We start from the raw sequence: 18,721 nt of genomic DNA on the forward strand, positions 1-18,721 counted from the left end.
TACTTTTGAAACTAGTAATATGATAATTCTATTTATTTTCGTGTTCATTTGAAATCCCAGCTAAAATAATGTCAGGTATAGAATAATATTAGAGTATAAATCCTTACAGGATCTTCTCAGATAATTTTGGAAAGAGATTTTTAGGGAAAATATGTTTTGATTAAAGTGGTATGATTTTGATGTAAGCATGGTTCCACATACCTCTTTCTTTTAATGTTAGTGGATTTCAGAGAGTCTAGATCCAAAACAACATAGGCTATATTCTTTTTTTAGTATATTTTGTTGTAGGAATTGGAAAGGAAAATGAGAGAACTGTATTTTTCCCATGTTTAGTTTTAGCCAATATTTGATTCGTAATCTAAGGAGATTTTAGGTTTTTGAGTCAAGGCACAAGCCAAGAAGGCTTTACTTTTCTCCTATGTTTTTTGTTTATGGAATTTGAAAATTAAACTCAGTTCAAAGAGTAAATGACTTGGTTGCGGGTGTTTGTTTGTTTGTTTTTATCGTTTTTGAGACAGGATCTTGCTCTGTCACCCAAACTGGAATGCAGTGGTACAATCTCGGCTCACTGCAGCCTCTGCCTCCCAGGCTCAAGTGATTCTCCTGCCTCAGCCTCCTGAGTACCTGAGACTACAGGCATGCACCACTACGCTCGGCTAATTTTTTTTTTTTTTTGTATTTTGTGTTTTTTGTAGAGGCGGGTTTTCACCATGTTGCCCAGGCTAGTCTCAAACTCCTGAGCTCAGGCAGTCCACCCGCGTTGGCCTCCCAAATTGTTGGGATTGCAGGCGTGAGCCACCTTGCCTGGCCTGACTTGGAGTTTTATCTAAAAAGCAATACTGCCACCCAGTGTTTACACAGTTTACATTTTTAGATTTTTAGAAACTATTTTGAGAATCTCATCATCCTTAGCTTAGAAATTATTAAAGGATCTGCCTTTTTTTTTTTATGGAATTATATTTTTGTATCTCACGTACTTAGGTTTATTTATTATATATAAATGTATATAAATTTACTGAATGTTTGCCAGTGGCGTTTGCACAATTAAATTCTATAATAAGCATTTTACTTTCATAGAGTCGAGGTGGAAAAAAGTTTCTTCCTGTATTGAAAGAAATCTTGGACAGGGATCCCTTGTCTCAACTGTGTGAAAATGAAATGGATCTTATTTGGACTTTGCGACAAGACTGCCGAGAGATTTTCCCACAATCACTGCCAAAATTACTGCTGTCAATCAAGTGGAATAAACTTGAGGATGTTGCTCAGGTAACGAAAGATCGTTTCTGTAACTTTTTTTGGATTTATGGTACTTGGTTGGATTCACATGAGTATCCTTTTCTCATAGGTGTATTTTCATAGCTAGGATAATTTAAGCAGGAGAAATTTTGAGACTTTAAACTCTTATACTCTAAGTAGTGGACCAGAATATTTCCAGGATTTAAAAATATCAGATTTTGGGTAGGATTGCCATACGTTTCACCAAATACAGTTGAAACATTGATCTTGGGACAATTATCTATCAAAAGTACCACTTGCTGAGACCTGGGTACCTTCTACCAGCTTCATCAGTGAACTCAAGAGTTTTAAATCTTTTAGACTCTTCGCAATGCCTGTTCTAGAATGAATGTCCATTGTTTGAAAATTACATCTTTTACAGAGAATAAATAATGTTTTAGATAATGTATCATTCAGGTCAATTTTAACATTCATTTCAGTTGTCCAGTATTGCTGAATGTATGCCTTTTGGCAGAATAGAAAAAAGACCATTTTGCTTCAAAAAACCACCAAATTGTAGTTCCTTGATTTAGTTTTCAAGACCCTGCCAAAAGGCACTGGCATTTATTCAATTCAAACAACCCACCAGTGCTCAATAGAAAGCCCTTGAAATGGTTTTTTTGATCAGAACAAATAAATTTGCTCTACTAAAATAACCAAATTTTTTCATGTTACTTATTTAAGTTCAATGAATCTCTCTAGTATGTAGTCTTAGTAAATCTGTAGTGACAAAAAATTTAGTGAAGAAATACAGATTTATCTTAATTATATGCATTTTAAAAATCTTTGGATTTATTGTTTTGCTTCTCAAATTAAGTGTAGAAAGGATTTCTTTTGTGTTCACTTTTAGTGTCTAAAGATCTTTGGAGCCAGGCATGGTAACACACACCTGTAGTCCCAGCACTTTGGGAGGCCAAGGCAGGTGGATCACTTGAGCCCAGGAGTTCCAGACCAGCCTGGGCAACATGGCGAAACCCTGTCTCTACAAAAAATACAAAAATTAGCTGGACATGGTGGCATGTGCCTGTAGTCCTAGCTGCTTGAGAGGCTGAAATGGGAGGATTGTTTGAATCTGGGAGGTTGAGGCTGCAGTGAGCCAAATACCATTGCACTCTACCCTGGGCAACAGAGTGAGACCTTGTCTCAAAAAAATAAAATGGCTGGGGTCTGTGGCTCATGTCTGTAATCCCACCACTTTGGGAGGCTGAGGTGGGCAGATCAGGAGGTTGAGACCAGCTCAGCAATTTGAGACCAGCCTGGGCAACACAGCGAAACCTTGTCTCTAAAACAAATACAAAAATTAGCCGGATGTGGTGGTGCACGTCTGTTTCAGCTACTCGGGAGGCTGGGGCTGGAGGATCATTTGAACCCAGGAGGCTGAGGTTGCAGTGAGCCGAGATTGTGCCATTGCATTCTACAGACAGAGGGAGACCTGTCTCAAATCAATCAATCAATCGATCGATCTTTGGAAACGTGTTATATAGTTACATTATTGTATGTACCTCGATTAAACTTGTTTCTACCTTAGACCAAATTAGACTGAAAAGGAACTATTTTATTTTAATTGCTGTAGAATAGTTATTGTCTTCTAGCCACTCATGTATTATCTAAATTCAGGATTTGTTTTCCATGAACCTTCAGTAATGGAAAACAAGATCTAAGCATTTTTTTACTTGACACATTTGCCTGTTTCTTTTGGATAGTGTCTAGTGCTGAGTGCATGTCTAAGAAATACATCATATTATTATTTCATTAGAATCACAATGGAAAGAATTTCTTGCTGTACTCTTAAAAGCTGTCTTATAGAGAGATTTGGTGAGTTTTTGGCAATTTAATTTTGCACTTACATGATTTAATTTTTAATAATTATAAATAATCTTACCAACGTCATTACTTTCCAATGGTAAAGTTGTTTTTAACCACAACATTGCTGAACCTCTAGTATTACATAATCTTATCTGTCCTTTTCAGTGTTATTTATGGGCAGTGTTTTCCAAGTATTAACTGGAGAGATGAGGAGTTTTTTTTATTACTACTATTTCAAAACTTCAGGAAATGGTCTCTTCCCAACTCTTCTGCCCATAAAGAAGACTGCTGGTCCATTAGGGCCTTGGGCAAAGCAAGGAGGGGGGCTCTGTTAGTGAAAAAAAGTGGGGATGAGGTTGGTGCTATGTCTTTACACCAGTATTTCTGAACCTGTTTTCATCACTATACCCTTAGGAGCTTTTATAGACTATTTTCCCCCCAATAACCCATGAGATTTTGATTCTACAGATACGTGATACATCTGTTCATGTACTGTATGTGTATCTGTGCTTTATACAGTAAAAAAAAGAGCAAGCTTTATTCAATATAGGGTTAAGAATAGCTAAGAAAAACTTAAGTTTGAAGTTAAAATTTAGGCTGGGTATGGTGACTCAAGACTGTAATCCCAGCACTTTGGGAAGCAGAGGCGGGAAGATCACTTGAGGCTAGGAATTTGAGACCAGCAACATAGCAAGACCCTATCTCTACAAAAATAAATAAATGAAATGAAATTAGCTAGGCATGGTGGTGTGTGCCTGTAGTCCTGGCTACTCAGGAGGCTAAGTTGGGAGGATCACTTTTACCCAGGAGTTCAAGGCTGCAGTGAGCTATGATGGTGCCACTGCACTCCAGGCTGGATAACGGAATGAGACCCTGTCTCTTAAAAAAAAAAAAAAAAGTTAAAATTTAAAAATTAGTAGGCATTTCACTGTTTTTGCTAAGTAACTATGTAATTTATTCACATAGGTGAATTGTAATGTATCAAATTACGTATATAAATTAACAATTTATGCTGAGTGCAGTGGCTCACGCCTGTAATCCCAGCACTTTGCGAGGCTAAGGCGGGTGGATCACCTGAGGTCAGGAGTCCGAGAAGAGCCTGGCCAACATGGTGAAACCCCATCTCAAAAAAAAAAAAAAAAAAAAAAAATTAGCCGGGCATGGTGGTGGGTGCCTGTAATTCCAGCTACTCGGGAGGCTGAGGCAGGAGAATCGCTTGAATCCGGGAGGGGTAGGTTGTAGTGAACCATGATTGCACTATTGTACTCCAGCCTGGGCATCAAGAGTGAAACTCTGTCTCAAAAAATAAGTTAACAATTTATATAAATATATACTAATAATAGAGAAATTAAATTTAAAAAAATCCAAAAGTATTGTTTTCCCAAAAATATTTTTAAAATGTAAAACAACTGAAAAAATTAAGCTAATTTTTAAAAAATTACCTTTAGTTAACTTTTATTTGCTTTTGCTTGATATGAGAAAATTCCTTTTAACTTAGCTGGTAGATTCTCATTTAGATATTGTTGACTTTTTAGGGAGGGCTTGGCATAGTTAATGATAGGTTGAATAACTTGTAGAATTAAGTAATAAAATATAAACTGTTTTACTGAATTCTCAAAGCTTAATTGGTCTGAGAATCACACTTAACATCCACAAGATAGTCAACAAACTTGCAGGCCTCCTCTCCCAATATGACTTTGAGCAATCAATTGAAAGAAAATCCTCTAATCACTGCCATCTATTTGCGATAGTTTTATAGCACTGATCTTGCATACATATCATATACCTTCCATGACATTGATGTCAATGGTGTTTATGTGATACCCAGGAAAATACAATGAGAGAAATTAAATACTAAGGAATAAGATTTTATCAGATGGGGTTGAGCTTTAGGAAGGCTACAAATTCAACATTTTTTTCTCTCTCACCCATAAAATTTATTTGGGGGTAAGTACTTCATAGCTTTTCAAACTTATCTATAGAATGTTTCAACAACAAAGATAATCTTTATTAGTCTGTATTAACAGGAATGGATTTTTGAGGCATCAGTAATTAAAAGTGTGCTTTGCCTTCTTTTGACATATCTCGGTGCTCCTGTGTGTCAAGGAAAATTAGATTACTTTTGTCCCCCATTATTTCTGAACCAGTTTCATTTTTTAAACAGCTTCAGGCGCTGCTTCAGATTTGGCCTAAACTGCCCCCCCGGGAGGCCCTAGAGCTTCTGGATTTCAACTATCCAGACCAGTACGTTCGAGAATATGCTGTAGGCTGCCTGCGACAGATGAGGTATCTTCTGCAGGTGGTTTTCTTTGGGGAAAGGAATAACTTGGGTGGGTTTGGGACGAGAGTGTCTCCTTGATGTCTCATAAGAAAGAAAAAGGTTCAGAATTACTCACAGTTCAAAGCATTTGCTCATGTCCTCCTGCCGTGTCCCCCACTCAATGTTTATACTAGAAAAAAAAGCAAAAGCTTACTGGGTCAGAAAGTCCTCAAGATCACTCTCAGGTTTGATGACTCACTAGGAGGACTCAGAACTCAGCACATAGTCACTTACAGATATAATTTATTGCAGCAAAAGGATACAGAGCAAAATTTAAGGAGGGAAAAAGGTTCATGGAGTGAAGTCATGAGGAAACCAGGCATGCATAAGCTTGTAAGAGTTCTTTTCCAGTGAAGTCACCTCGAACACTTCTAATTCTGTCAGGAGTTATGATAATACAAGTCTGCAAGGGAAGCTTGTTAGAGACCTGGTGGCCAGGGTTTTTACTGGCAGCTATCACATAAGCACCCTCTGCCTAGCATGTACCAGATTTCTATACTCCCAGCAGTAAAGTGGATATACAACATAAACCATTGTTTGCACAAATAGGTTAGGTGCAGTGAGCTACTCTTATCAATTAGGAGGATGGTGGGAACCCTTCTGAAATCTTAATTCCCAGATGCTAGCCATGGGCCAATACTATAAACAGACTTGTTAGAGGATAGCAGCCAAGCCTGCTGTGTTACCCCTTTTCTTCACACAGTCTATCCACCCTCCAGAATTAAGAAATGCTAATTTTTGTCATGGATTTAAATATATATAAAGCAAATACATTACAGTTAAAATTGAAATCCTCATAGTTTCCTTATCCAGTCTTGATTACTTCTCTTCCTTCCCAGAGGCAGACATTATCATGAATTTGGTGTGTATGCTTCTATATCACATTTTTCTGTTTTATATATATCTATGAAAATATAGACATGGAATTGTTATTGCACAAATGTGTCTTGCCATATGCATTAGTTTATATCTTGCTTTTTAAAAATTCATCCAGACGGCTGGGTGTGGTGGCTTATGCCTGTAATCCCTGCACTTTGGGAGGCCGAGGCGGGCAGATCACTTGAGTTCGGGAGTTTGAGACCAGCCTGGCCAACATGGTAAAACCCCATCTCTACTAAAAATACAAAAAAATTAGCCAGCATGGTGGCCAGCACCTGTAATCCTAGCTACTCAGGAGGCTGAGGCAGAAAAATCACTTGAACCCAGGAGACAGAGGTTGCAGTGGGCTGAGATTGTGCCACAGCACTCCAGCCTGGTCGACAGAGCAAGACTCCGTCTCCAAAAAAAAAAAAAAATTCAGCCAGGTGTGGTGGCTCACACCTGTAATCCCATCACTATGGGAGACAAACGTAGGCAGATGGATGAGCCCAGCAGTTTGAGACCAGCCTGGGCAACATGGTTAAGCCCCATCTTTACCAAAAATACAGAGACATTAAACTGGGTGTGGAGGTGCACACCTGTGGTCCCAGCTACTTGGGAGGCTGAGGTGGGAGGATCACTTGAGCCCTGGAGGCGGAGGTTGCAGGAGCTGAGATGGTGCCACTACACTGTAGCCTGGGTGACAGAGTGAGACCCTGTCTCAAAAAATAAAATGCAAATACATAAATAAATAAAAATAAAAATTCAGCATTAGGTTTTTAAGGTTAGTCTTTCCCGTTATGTTTAAATGTTGTTTATTCCTTTCACTACTGTGTAATATTCTGTCATAGGGATATATCTTATTTAATTTATTCCCTATTAAGGAACATTTAAGTTTTCTCCGCATTTCCCTATTATAAATAATGCTTCAGTGAACATGTTTGTAGTCTCCCTTGGTTGGTGCATTTGTGAGAATCTGAGATTCACTGAAGAAATGACTGTCTCAGACAATGAAGTTTATCCATTTTCTTTCTAACTTCAAAAATGAGGCTTTTATGTACTTTATCGTTTTTGAAAAATAAAAGCCCACAAAATAGTATAGATACTATAATCCTTTTTTCTTTTTAAAATTTTGTATGTTTTAAGCTGTGTAATAGCCAAAAGAAATTACACAGACTCACCAATAGTGCTTATTTCTGGGGAGTGAAATTAGAAGTGTGAGAGAAGAGGAAATTCCTTCTATTCCTATACTTTCTAGTTTTTACAGTATTTATAGGTTATATAATGGGCATGAATTTTACACTAAACCTAATCAAGATTGTGTTATAGGTGGTTGTAAAAAATGAATTCCCAGTTACTTCACCATCTCTTTAAGTTTGCATTGGAGACCTCTTGTGGAGGGGCCACCTGGTTCTCCTTGGGCTGAGCCAAGTGTTTTTTTTTTTTTTTTTTTTTTTTTGGAGACGGAGTCTTGCTCTGTCGCCCAGGCGTGAGTGCAGTGGCCGGATCTCAGCTCACTGCAAGCTCTGCCTCCCGGGTTTACCCCATTCTCCTGCCTCAGCCTCCCGAGTAGCTGGGACTACAGGCGCCCGCCACCTCGCCCGGCTAGTTTTTTGTATTTTTTTAGTAGAGACGGGGTTTAACCGGGTTAGCCAGGATGGTCTCGATCTCCTGACCTCGTGATCCGCCCGTCTCGGCCTCCCAAAGTGCTGGGATTACAGGCTTGAGCTACCGCGCCCAGCCCCAAGTGTTTTTCTTAAATGTATTGATCCCTCTGAGGAGATATCTGTGATCCGTGTATTCCACGTAGCTAATTCTGGTGGGTTTTCGATTGTGAAATTTTCTGGTTATGAGTTTTTGGTTTTGGTATATAGTGCCCTGGGTTTCAGTCCCAGATATCTGCCTTAGACTAACTAATTTCTTAACCATTTATTACCCAACACTATGGAGAGTAAGTGGAGCATTTGGGGCACTTGGGCTTCATACCTTATACTGGTGGAATTGCCTCTGATGGGAATGTGTTTACAAGTGAATGGTTTGGAGATTGACACAAAGTAGAGAACCACTAACCTTAATTAATTCAGCTCAGTTAATTACAATGTTATCTATTATATTATTTCAATGATCAATTCCCACTTATAAATGTATTCACTTTCTCATCCTTCACACTCTTTGAAGTTAAGATTTTAATTGTACTTTGGTTATCTGGGAGGACTTACTTAACCCGAATGACAGCAAAGGAAAATAAATTGTGAAAGTACTGATGGAATTTTTATTTTAAAAATAATTGTTTGACTAAGCACAAACTTTTTAGCATGATCAGAAATCAGTATTAAAGTACCTAGTATTTTTGGTAACTCTTAGCTGACTGGAAATACAGTCATGAATTTTAACAATCTGTAATAGTCCATTTTCACACCATTATAAAGAAACACCTGAGACTGGGTAATTTATAAAGGAAAGAGGTTTAATTGATTCACAGTTCCCCATGACTAGGGAGGCCTCACAAAACTTAAAATTATGGTAGAAGGCGAAGGGGAAGCAAGTAGCATCTTCACAAGGTGGCAGGAAAAGAGAAAGAGCAGGGGAAACCACCACTTGTGAAGCCATCAGATCTCATGAGAACTCACTCACTGTCATGAGAATAGCATGGAGGGCCACAATGATTCAATCACCTCCCACCAGCATGCTCCTTTGACACGTGAGAATTACAGGGATTATAATTCAAGGTGAGATTTGGGTAGGGACAAAAGCCAGACCATATCACAATCTAATTCATGTGATTAAAATATCTCTAGTATCTGTTCTTTGACCCTCTTCACTCCCCTTTCCCCATCTGAAATCTTCAGCTTTTTTTGTGATGTTGTAACAGTGGTACAGTGAAGGCAAGCATGTAACAAGCCTGGCCCAAAAGAACCATTGTGTTTCAACAAGTTCACATTTGATAGTTTGATAGGGAGGGATCTTTTTCTGGCACAGGTTGTTTGGTTACTCACTGTGTCTTTTGTTTCTTTCAGTGATGAAGAACTTTCTCAGTATCTTTTACAACTGGTGCAAGTTTTAAAATATGAGCCTTTTCTTGATTGTGCCCTCTCTAGATTCCTATTAGAAAGAGCACTTGGTAATCGGAGGATAGGGCAGTTTCTATTTTGGCATCTTAGGTAAGTCTTTTATATTTTAATTTGTGCCCATCAGGTGCTTTAGTAACTATAAACCAGAATAATATATTTAATAGAAAAATAGCTGCTTTAGTTTTTTTCTGAACAATTTATAATAACGTTTATATGGTTTTGGTGCCTTCTCCTGTTTCTTGATACCTGCACTCTTGATTTTCAGGATTTGACAAAGTATCCAAGACCCTTATGTGTCCCTCCATGCCTGCTTGATTTCTTCTTTTTCTTTCTTCCTTTTTTTTTTTCTGTTTCTACCTGCTTGATTTTTAACTGAAATTAATAATTTATTGGTATTTTCCAGTAAACTGTACTTATTGTCTTAATATATTTGGGCTGAATGCAGACCTATTTATTTCTTCTAGAAAGTTGTGGGTGGTACTGTCATTACTAGTGTTATTGAGTGAAGGTAAAGATTTACTATAATGACAGCAATTTTGTTCAGTTTCTTTATTAAGTAGGTAAGAAGTACATGAACTTTACTTCACCAAGTTCATATAAGAGTAAAATCAGGAATGAGAACTAAAGTTATTCCTTTGTTTTCTAAGGAAATTGTATTAATATATTTCTCATTTCTGACTCTCTACTCAGACTTTTTTTTTTCCCTCCCAATCTGGACTTCATAGTACTGAAACTAATGCTTATCAGAAATTTTTTAAAAAACTACCTTTTTTCTTTCTTTCTTTCTCTCTTTCTCCTTCCTTCCTTCCATCCTTCTTTTCTTTTCTTCTTTTTTCTTTGCTGAGCTTCTCAAAGGCAATGAGCTCTATAATGTGCTCTTAATTTTAGTTTTATTTCTGAATATGGTTTTCTTATTCATATTTTTTTCCACTCTTTTTTACTTCCTTGTGTTGTTCTAGAACCTTTTCTTATTTTTAACTTGTCTTTTCTCATTCATTCAGTCTTAGTTTTTAAACCCCTCAGGGAATAACAAAATAAGTATTCCTTCCTTTTTCAAATATGTACATCACTCTTTAAGTTAGAAAAAAATTAGAATAGATGCTAATCAGGGCATTAGTCAATTATTTAATACCAGTCAGACTTCATAGATACCTGTTTCAGCCTATTGTCTTTAAATTGGTAAGACTGCCTTACCCCTACAAAAAGCAAATCAGGTAAGATGAACACATTTTAGATTTCTTGGAATAAAGAATTAACTAATTATAGAATATCATAGCTTTTGAACTTTGAAGTATTAACTAATTATAGAATATCATAGTTTTTGAACTTTGAAGTTTAACAAATTGGAAAGTTGACCCATCTCACTAATAATTATGCATAAAATAGCCAGGTGTGGTGGCTCACGCCTATAATTCCAGCACTTTGGGAGGCCAAGGCAGGTGGATCACTTGAGGTTTAGACCAGCCTGGCCGCATGGCAAAACCCTGTCTCTACTAAAAATACAAAATTAGCCAGGCATGGTGGCGCATGCCTATAATCCCAGCTACTCGGGAACTGAGGCAGGAGAATCGCAAGTATGAAGGGGCTGGCCACCCCATCCACATTCCAGCCAGAAATGGGGAGAGCAGGGAAGGGGAGGGACCAGCATTTCCTTCTAAGTCCAGGACTCATTTTTTGTGCACATCACTTCATCTTGCATCCTGTTGGCTAGAACCTAGTCACCTAGTGACATCTAGCTACACGTTTTTATTTTTGGAAAGCTTGAACCCGGTGGGTGGAGGTTGCAGTGAGCCGAGATCACACCAGTGCACTCCAGCCTGGGCAACAGAGTGAGACTGTCTCAAAAAAGGAAGCAAGGAAGGAAATAATAATGCACACAATGACCTTGCCATCATAAGTTTATTTTTTGTAGAATAAAGAAGTTAGTATTTATTCGGTGATCTGAAGTGTTTGATAAACAAACTGTTTGGATATCATTAACTTTCTGCAGGTCAGAAGTGCACATTCCTGCTGTCTCAGTACAATTTGGTGTCATCCTTGAAGCATACTGCCGGGGAAGTGTGGGGCACATGAAAGTGCTTTCTAAGCAGGTATCACTGTTTTATTTATTCATTTTTTCTTTTTTTGACAGACAACATTTAAAGCATGAATATCAGCTTGTTTTAATCTTCATGTTCAATTTGATACATGGTGTTTGATCAGTTTTATCAAATGCCATTTCTCCCACCACATTTATTTCATAGAAGTCTCAGTAACAAACAGCCTGATTAATACATTCTTTTATCAAAATTTAGGTCAAAAAGTGAAGTTTCAATGAACTTAGCAGAAAAATATTAACTGAATGCTACCTGAAAAATAATTACTCAGAATTCCTAATATATTCTATATTAATCCCAAAGTGCTAAGAAATGCAGATGTGAACCACCGCGCCCAGCCCCACCCCACCCCCTCCGCTTTTTTTTTTTTGAAATGGAGTCTCGCTCTATTGCCCAGGCTGGAGTGTAATGGCACTATCTTGGCTCACCGCAACCCCCACCTCCCGGGTTTGAGCGATTCTCCTGCCTCAGCCTCCCGAATAGCTGGGACTACAGGCATGTGTCACCATGCCCAGCTAATTTTTTGTATCTTTAGTAGAGATGGGGTTTCACTATGTTGGCCAGGCTGGTCTCGAACTCTTGACCTCGTGATCCGCCTGCCTCAGCCTCCCAAAGTGCTGGGATTACATGTGTAAGCCACTGTACCTGGCTGCCCCACCCTATTTTTATATCAGATTCCTGATTTCCAGTTAAACTACTCTTTTCTAATTCCTTTGCATTGCCAGAAGAACTCTCATAGGCTTCCATTAGGTGTTTTTAATATTTAGGATTTTTCGTGATGTTAAAAACTTTTTCTGATCCCTTCCTTTTGAAAAGCCCATTAATGATGGTAATAATAGCTAATGTTTATTCATCACTTATTATGGGTCATTTATTCTTCACAACAACATGGAATCAATATGATTAATCCTCTGAATTTTATAGAACCTTGAAATATATCTCACATCTCTGCCCATTTCCGTTGTATTTATGGCTATCATCCTAGTCCAAGCTACTATTCTTTTTCCACTGGACTTCTTCATTAACTTCCTAAATTGTGCCCCTTGTTTCCCTTCCTACATGTCCCCCCACATTCTGTACACAGAAGATAAAGTGACCTTTTAAAAATGTAGACTGTGGCCACATGCAGTGGCTCACACCTGAAAACCCAGCACTTTGAAAGGCTAAGGTGGGAGGATCACTTGAGCCCAGAAGTTTGAGACTAACCTGCACAACATAGTGAGACCTATCTCTAAAAAAAATTAGAAGGTGGCTTGCAACTATAGTCCCAGCTACTTGAGAGGCTGAGGTGGGAGGATTGCTTGAGCCCAGGAATTTGAGGTTGCAGTGAGCTATGATTTGACTGTACCACTACACTCTAGCCTGGGCAACAGAGCAAGACCGTGTCTCAAAAAAAGAAAAAAAGTAAGTAGATTGTATTACATCATTTCCCTTTTAAAATCCCTTTTAAAATTCCTTCAATAATTTTTCATTGCACTATGAGTAAAATTCAAAATTTCTCCCAAAGCCTATTAGGCTGTCTGTAGTCATAACTTGCTTAATGTCATCATAAACCAGTTTCCACACTGCATATTTCTTGAAGCCTCAGCTTGATGTTAGAGACAATAAAAGGATGATGTATGTATGAACAAATTATTCTTACTCCTGTTTTTCTTTTTTTTTTTAATTGATGAATTGTGAGAGGAAGACTTTACCCTGTACATAGCAGTTCTTATTATTACTATAAACTTATAAAAGAACAAGGTGTTGAAACACTTCAAGTATTTAGACTTATGGCCATGGGGATTCAGGACACTGTTCCAGGAAGTATGGATATCAACACTAATTGTTGATGGAGCGTGAAAACTTTCAACTGTACAGACATGGAAGAAGTTTCAAATTTCAAATACTTGTAAAAAGTTTCTATTTGCTTAGCCCAGTTTTTATCTGGTTGCCTTGTCACCAGTGTTTGTACGGCTCCTGAAACTGTTGAGAAGTAGAGTGATCTGTGGTTTTAACAGATGGCTAACTTGGCAAGTTCCAGTCATCTCAATTTTATCATCAAGCTGCATAGGTCCTTCCGAGTTTCCTGTGAGCAAGGTCTCAGCCTCTGTGGAAACTGCATGCTTGAATTCATCTCCCTACATAGTCTTAGTGGTTTCCTTGCATAGAAGCAGAGTTTAAAAATGAAAATATGTTATAAATTAAATCTCTTGTTCATGGAATTTCAAGCCACATTGTTTATATTTGTGATATACATATTTTATATGATTGTTACATACCGTATACTTTTTAATTCTATTTGTAACATTTGTTTTTTCCAGTTTTAATGATGTACTCATAAAATAAGGTGCTCCTTCTTTATGCGTGGCTGAGGTTGTTATGAATTTTACATAATATGACGTAAAAGACCCTCAGTTATTAAATAATAAAGTTGAATTTTATTTATTTTTACTATATATTTATTTATTTTATTTTTTGTGATGGAGTCTCACCCTGTAACCCAGGCTGGAGTACAGTGGCATGATCTTGGCTCACTACAACCTCTGCCTTCCAGGTTCAATCAATTCTCCTGCCTCAGCCTCCCTAGTAGCTAGGATTACAGGTGTGTGCCACCACACTCGGCTAATTTTTGTATTTTTAGTAGAGAGGAGGTTTTGCCATATTGGCCAGGCTGGTCTTGAACTCCTGACCTCAAGTGATCCGACCACTTCAGCCTCCCAAAGTACTGGGATTACAGGCGTGAGCCACTGCACCTGACCCTTATTTATTTATTTTTTGAGACATAGTCTCACTCTGTTGCCCAGGCTAGAGAGTGCAGTGGTGCGATTTTGGCTCACTGTAGCCTCCAGCTCCCAGGTTCCAGTGATTCTCCTGCCTCAGCCTCCTGAGTAGCTGGGATTACAGGTGCACACCACCATGTCTGGCTAATTTTTGTATTTTTACTAGATAGGGGGTCCATGTTGGCCAGGCTGGTCTTGAACTCCTGGCCTCAACTGATCCACTTGCCTCAGCTTCCCAAAGTGCTGGGATTACAGATGTGAGCCATCGCACCCAGCCTAAAGTTGAATTTTAAATGTAATGGTTTTGATTTAGTTGGCCATTGTTGATACACCTTGTACTAGTTGCGTAAGTTTTTTTTTTTTAACTTGCATAAGTTTTGATGGCCATAGTTATTATAAAAACAAGTAATTTAGATTTGAATAACAAATAGTATGTCTATATTCACACTTACTTTATTATAAAATAATTATTTCTAGCTATTCTGTTAATGGAAATAGAATGTATTGAAATATCATACAAGAGTGATGACAAGAAGTAGATATTAAGGTTGAATAACAAGAACCTTAGAGTTACTTCTACATAGGTTTTTCTCTTATACTATGAAGTTGGCCAAATGGACTGGTTTAGGTTAGTGATGTCTCAAATTCCACTATACAATGAATTACAGAATTTTGAATAGTTTAAGTTTCATATTTTTCTTTCTTTTTTTTTTTTTTTTGAGACAGTTTCTCACTCTCTTACTCAGGCTGGAATGCTGCAGTGGTTTAATCTTGGCTCACTGCAACCTCCGCCTCCAAGGTTAAAGCGATTCTTATGCCTCAGCCTCCCGAGTAGCTGGGATTACAGGCAAGTGCCACCATGCCTGGCAAATTTTTGTATTTTTTTTTTTTTTGTAGGGATGGGGTTTCACCATGTTGCCCAGGCTAGTCTCAAACTCCTGACCTCAAGTGATCCACCTGCCTCAGCCTTACAAAGTGCTGGGCCATATTTATCTTCTTAAGTACCCATAGTGTGCACCTGGCCCACATTTATCTTAAGTACCCATAATCTAAGTCTGCTTTTCTCGAATTTGTAAGATTTTGTTTAAGAAAAGATTTAAAGAAAGTTTGAAAATGATGCTATAACAACTGTTAAAAATAAATTGTTTATTGTATGTAAAATGCTTTTCGTAAGTCAAACACTATTTTTACTTCGGCTGGTTATGTGTGTATGTTTATGAGTCTGTGTTGGGAGCAGGTGTTATTGATTGATGTCATCACATGATACTATATTACTTTTAGTCAAATAAATTTTTGGTGTGGGGAACTTATTTTTCAGGTTGAAGCACTCAATAAGTTAAAAACTTTAAATAGTTTAATCAAACTGAATGCAGTGAAGTTAAACAGAGCCAAAGGGAAGGAGGCCATGCATACATGTTTAAAACAGAGTGCTTACCGGGAAGCCCTCTCTGACCTGCAGTCACCCCTGAACCCATGTGTTATCCTCTCGGAACTCTAGTAAGTGTACTTTGCCCAGTGAATCTCCTATGAATAACAAGCAGAAAGTCACTGCCTTAGGGGAGTAGTAGGGTCAGCTGTCAGCCTCAAGAAGTAGAATATAATTAAGGAAGGAAAATCTTAAAAGTTCTCTGAGGCTATGCTTATATTCAATAGGATGTATGCTTATCAGCTAAACTTACCTGTGGATTCAGTGAAACTTATTACAAATGAATTTATATTTCAATTATATGTAATTAAATTTATTTTCTATATTACTGATTTGTAAGAGTTGACAATCCTAATAAGCAAAATGTTGCAAACTATAGTAAATTATTTACTGATTGATTTTCCTATTTTAAAATGAGATCTTGTCTTGAGTGAATTTGGCAACTTATTTCTCACTTTCTCATTCCTCACAAAAGTAATAATGGAAAATAATAATCTGTATTCAGTATACTATCAGTATTCAAATGAATCCCTTGTTAAGAAATCAAAAATGGTCTCAAAATAGTTCTAATTTTAATCCAATGATTTGTTCTAATTTTTTATTCACTAAATGTAATAATGTAAAGTTAAGCAAATAAAAGGAAACAAGAGGAGGAATGTTAAGTGGAGAAGGTGAGAAGGGAATCTTGGGTTTTGAGTCCAGCCTATTTTGCGTTAGTGTATGCCACCCAAGGCTGTCCTCTTTGTTGCTTTTCTACCAAGTGGGACTCTTCTAAGTCTGACTCTTCTGCAGACCGGAAAGGAATAGATGAGGAGTTTTCCCAAGCCTAGTATATCTTGGTAAAATTATAATCTTCTGTATCATTACACTGAAGTTGACTCATTTTCCCCACTTCATTTCAGTGTTGAAAAGTGCAAATACATGGATTCCAAAATGAAGCCTTTGTGGCTGGTATACAATAACAAGGTATTTGGTGAGGATTCAGTTGGAGTGATTTTTAAAAATGGTGATGGTAAGTACTGAGATTTTTAACATCATCAAATATCTTAGAATTTTTCATTTGTTGCCATTTTGCTTTGTCTGAAAGGTGATGTGTAGTGTGTGTAACAGTTTGCAGCCAGGAAAGTAGCTATTAATGGTCATAAAGTCAAATTCAGCGTGTCCTAAATGCCTTTTTTCCCCTCTTATAAAATGATTTATACCATTCACTTAAATACACTGTCCTAATGAACCTTCTTTTGTTTCCCCCTACAAAATACAAAGTGCGCCTACTCCTTTGATTAAAAAGCTTTTGAAATACAAGATATTATTTTTCCTTTTTTTTTTGAGACAGGGTCTCACTGTCACCCAGGCTGGAGTGCAGTGGCACGATCTTGGCTCACTGCAACCTCCACCTCCCAGGCCCAAGTGATCATCCCACCTCAGCCCCCCAAGTAGCCAGGACTACAGGCACACGCCACACCTGGCTCACTTTTTGTGTTTTTTGTAAAGATGGGGTTTCACCATGTTGACCAGGCTGGTGTCGAACTCCTGAGCTCAAGTGATTCACCCATCCCAGCCTCTCAAAGTGCTGAGTTTACACTCAGCCTCTCAAAGTGCTGAGTTTACAGGCATGAGCCACCATGCCCAGACAAGGTTATTTTCAGTAATATATTCATACGTCCTGTTTCAGTGACAGCAATATTGATTTTGCTGCCATTGTTTTGTATTTTAATGAAAGTACCTGACAGACCCAAAATTTGTAAAGGAAATGCCTCTGAAGTAATCACACCAGCCAATAGTCAGTGGTGACTTGTTAGTTATGTGACTACAAACAAGTCACAGAAAACTAATTGAGGTTCAGGTTTTTCACATCCATGAGGATTATAGCATCTGTATGTCAGGGTTATTAAAAGGAATTGAGATAACATAAGTAAATGTGCTTATCAGAATATGTGCTTACAACTTACAAAGAACTCATAGGGTTTTGCTTAACATTTAATGTCACTTGATCATACAAATGTCATTATGTGGATGTCACTAGTTTTATGTGCTCTATTCCCCGAAAATACCCTTAGACATGATAATAAATTCAGCCATTACAGTTTTGTATGCAAAATGTGATGCAGTTACTTATGTGATCTTAAGAACTCTCTGTATAGTTGTAAAAGCGAGCAAGAAGGAAAAAATTAGCCATGTAATTAATGTAATACACATACAGTGTAATACAAACAGTATTATAGCATACAGTTAGTACAGTAACTTACACATGGTAAACAATTTTTTAAAATCTTTTAATGTCTAAAATAATGTCACAGGGACATGCTATCCAAAGAGTGTAATATTTGTTATAAAATTAGTGAAAATATTAGCACAGCATTTGTTACTATTTTTAGTTAATTCTGAGTTAGTCTTGAATTAATTAGTTACAGGGCATAAAAGGGAAAGCATTTGTAATGAAGCAGTTTGTTTTCCCTTAGATTTACGACAGGATATGTTGACACTCCAGATGTTGCGCTTGATGGATTTACTCTGGAAAGAAGCTGGTTTGGATCTTCGGTGAGATCTAGTCTTTTTTTTTTTTTTTTTTTTTTTTTTGGTCTAATGTTGTTGTCTTCCCACAGCAGAATATCTAGAATTTCTTGTTAATTCCTTCCCTCTTGTTCTTATTTTTAGTTGTTGTTCATAATAATATTTATATAGCACTTTACAATGTACTTTCAAATATGTTGTCTTGCCTAAACTTCTTCAGTTTAAAACTACACGTGTGACTGAAATTCCAGAAAGAAGGAATAGGTTTGAATTTTAATAAGGCTTGGACAGACAGCAAGAATTACATTCCAGCCTATGGTTTTGGAAGATGTACTGTGGGTCATGGCAATGACAAAGCCAGAGAAAGTCCTGTGCCTTTTTATACTTAGTCCGGGGACATTCATTTCTCTACCTACCAAGGGAAAAGAGAGGAAAATGTTTAGGTGCATTCTCAGGTTTTTAGCTTGCCACCGTCAATAGGGGTAGATAGTGAGCAGAAGAAGTTTGTGGTGTGGTGACAGAAAAAAGGAAACATAAAATCAAGCCTCAGACTGGGAATTGTATTCACAACGAGCAGAACGGGGGTAAATATTTAA

The 18,721-nt window shown here is 37.6% G+C and overlaps 1 protein-coding gene across 6 annotated transcripts in view; it reads left to right on the plus strand.

Moving 5' to 3' along the window:
* Positions 1-18,721, plus strand: part of PIK3CB (phosphatidylinositol-4,5-bisphosphate 3-kinase catalytic subunit beta) — a 183,726-nt gene that overhangs the window by 138,679 nt on the left and 26,326 nt on the right. For all 6 annotated transcript variants that reach the window (XM_073023562.1, XM_073023563.1, XM_073023564.1 and 3 more), the window contains 7 exons: positions 1,078-1,266; positions 5,246-5,367; positions 9,277-9,420; positions 11,321-11,420; positions 15,507-15,685; positions 16,517-16,626; positions 18,074-18,152. In XM_073023562.1, the coding sequence (XP_072879663.1) occupies positions 1,078-1,266; positions 5,246-5,367; positions 9,277-9,420; positions 11,321-11,420; positions 15,507-15,685; positions 16,517-16,626; positions 18,074-18,152 (923 nt within the window). The remainder of the gene's footprint in view (positions 1-1,077; positions 1,267-5,245; positions 5,368-9,276; positions 9,421-11,320; positions 11,421-15,506; positions 15,686-16,516; positions 16,627-18,073; positions 18,153-18,721) is intronic.

Source organism: Chlorocebus sabaeus, chromosome 15 (genome assembly GCF_047675955.1).
Source record: "Chlorocebus sabaeus isolate Y175 chromosome 15, mChlSab1.0.hap1, whole genome shotgun sequence".
In the NCBI taxonomy this organism is placed as follows: domain Eukaryota; kingdom Metazoa; phylum Chordata; class Mammalia; order Primates; family Cercopithecidae; genus Chlorocebus; species Chlorocebus sabaeus.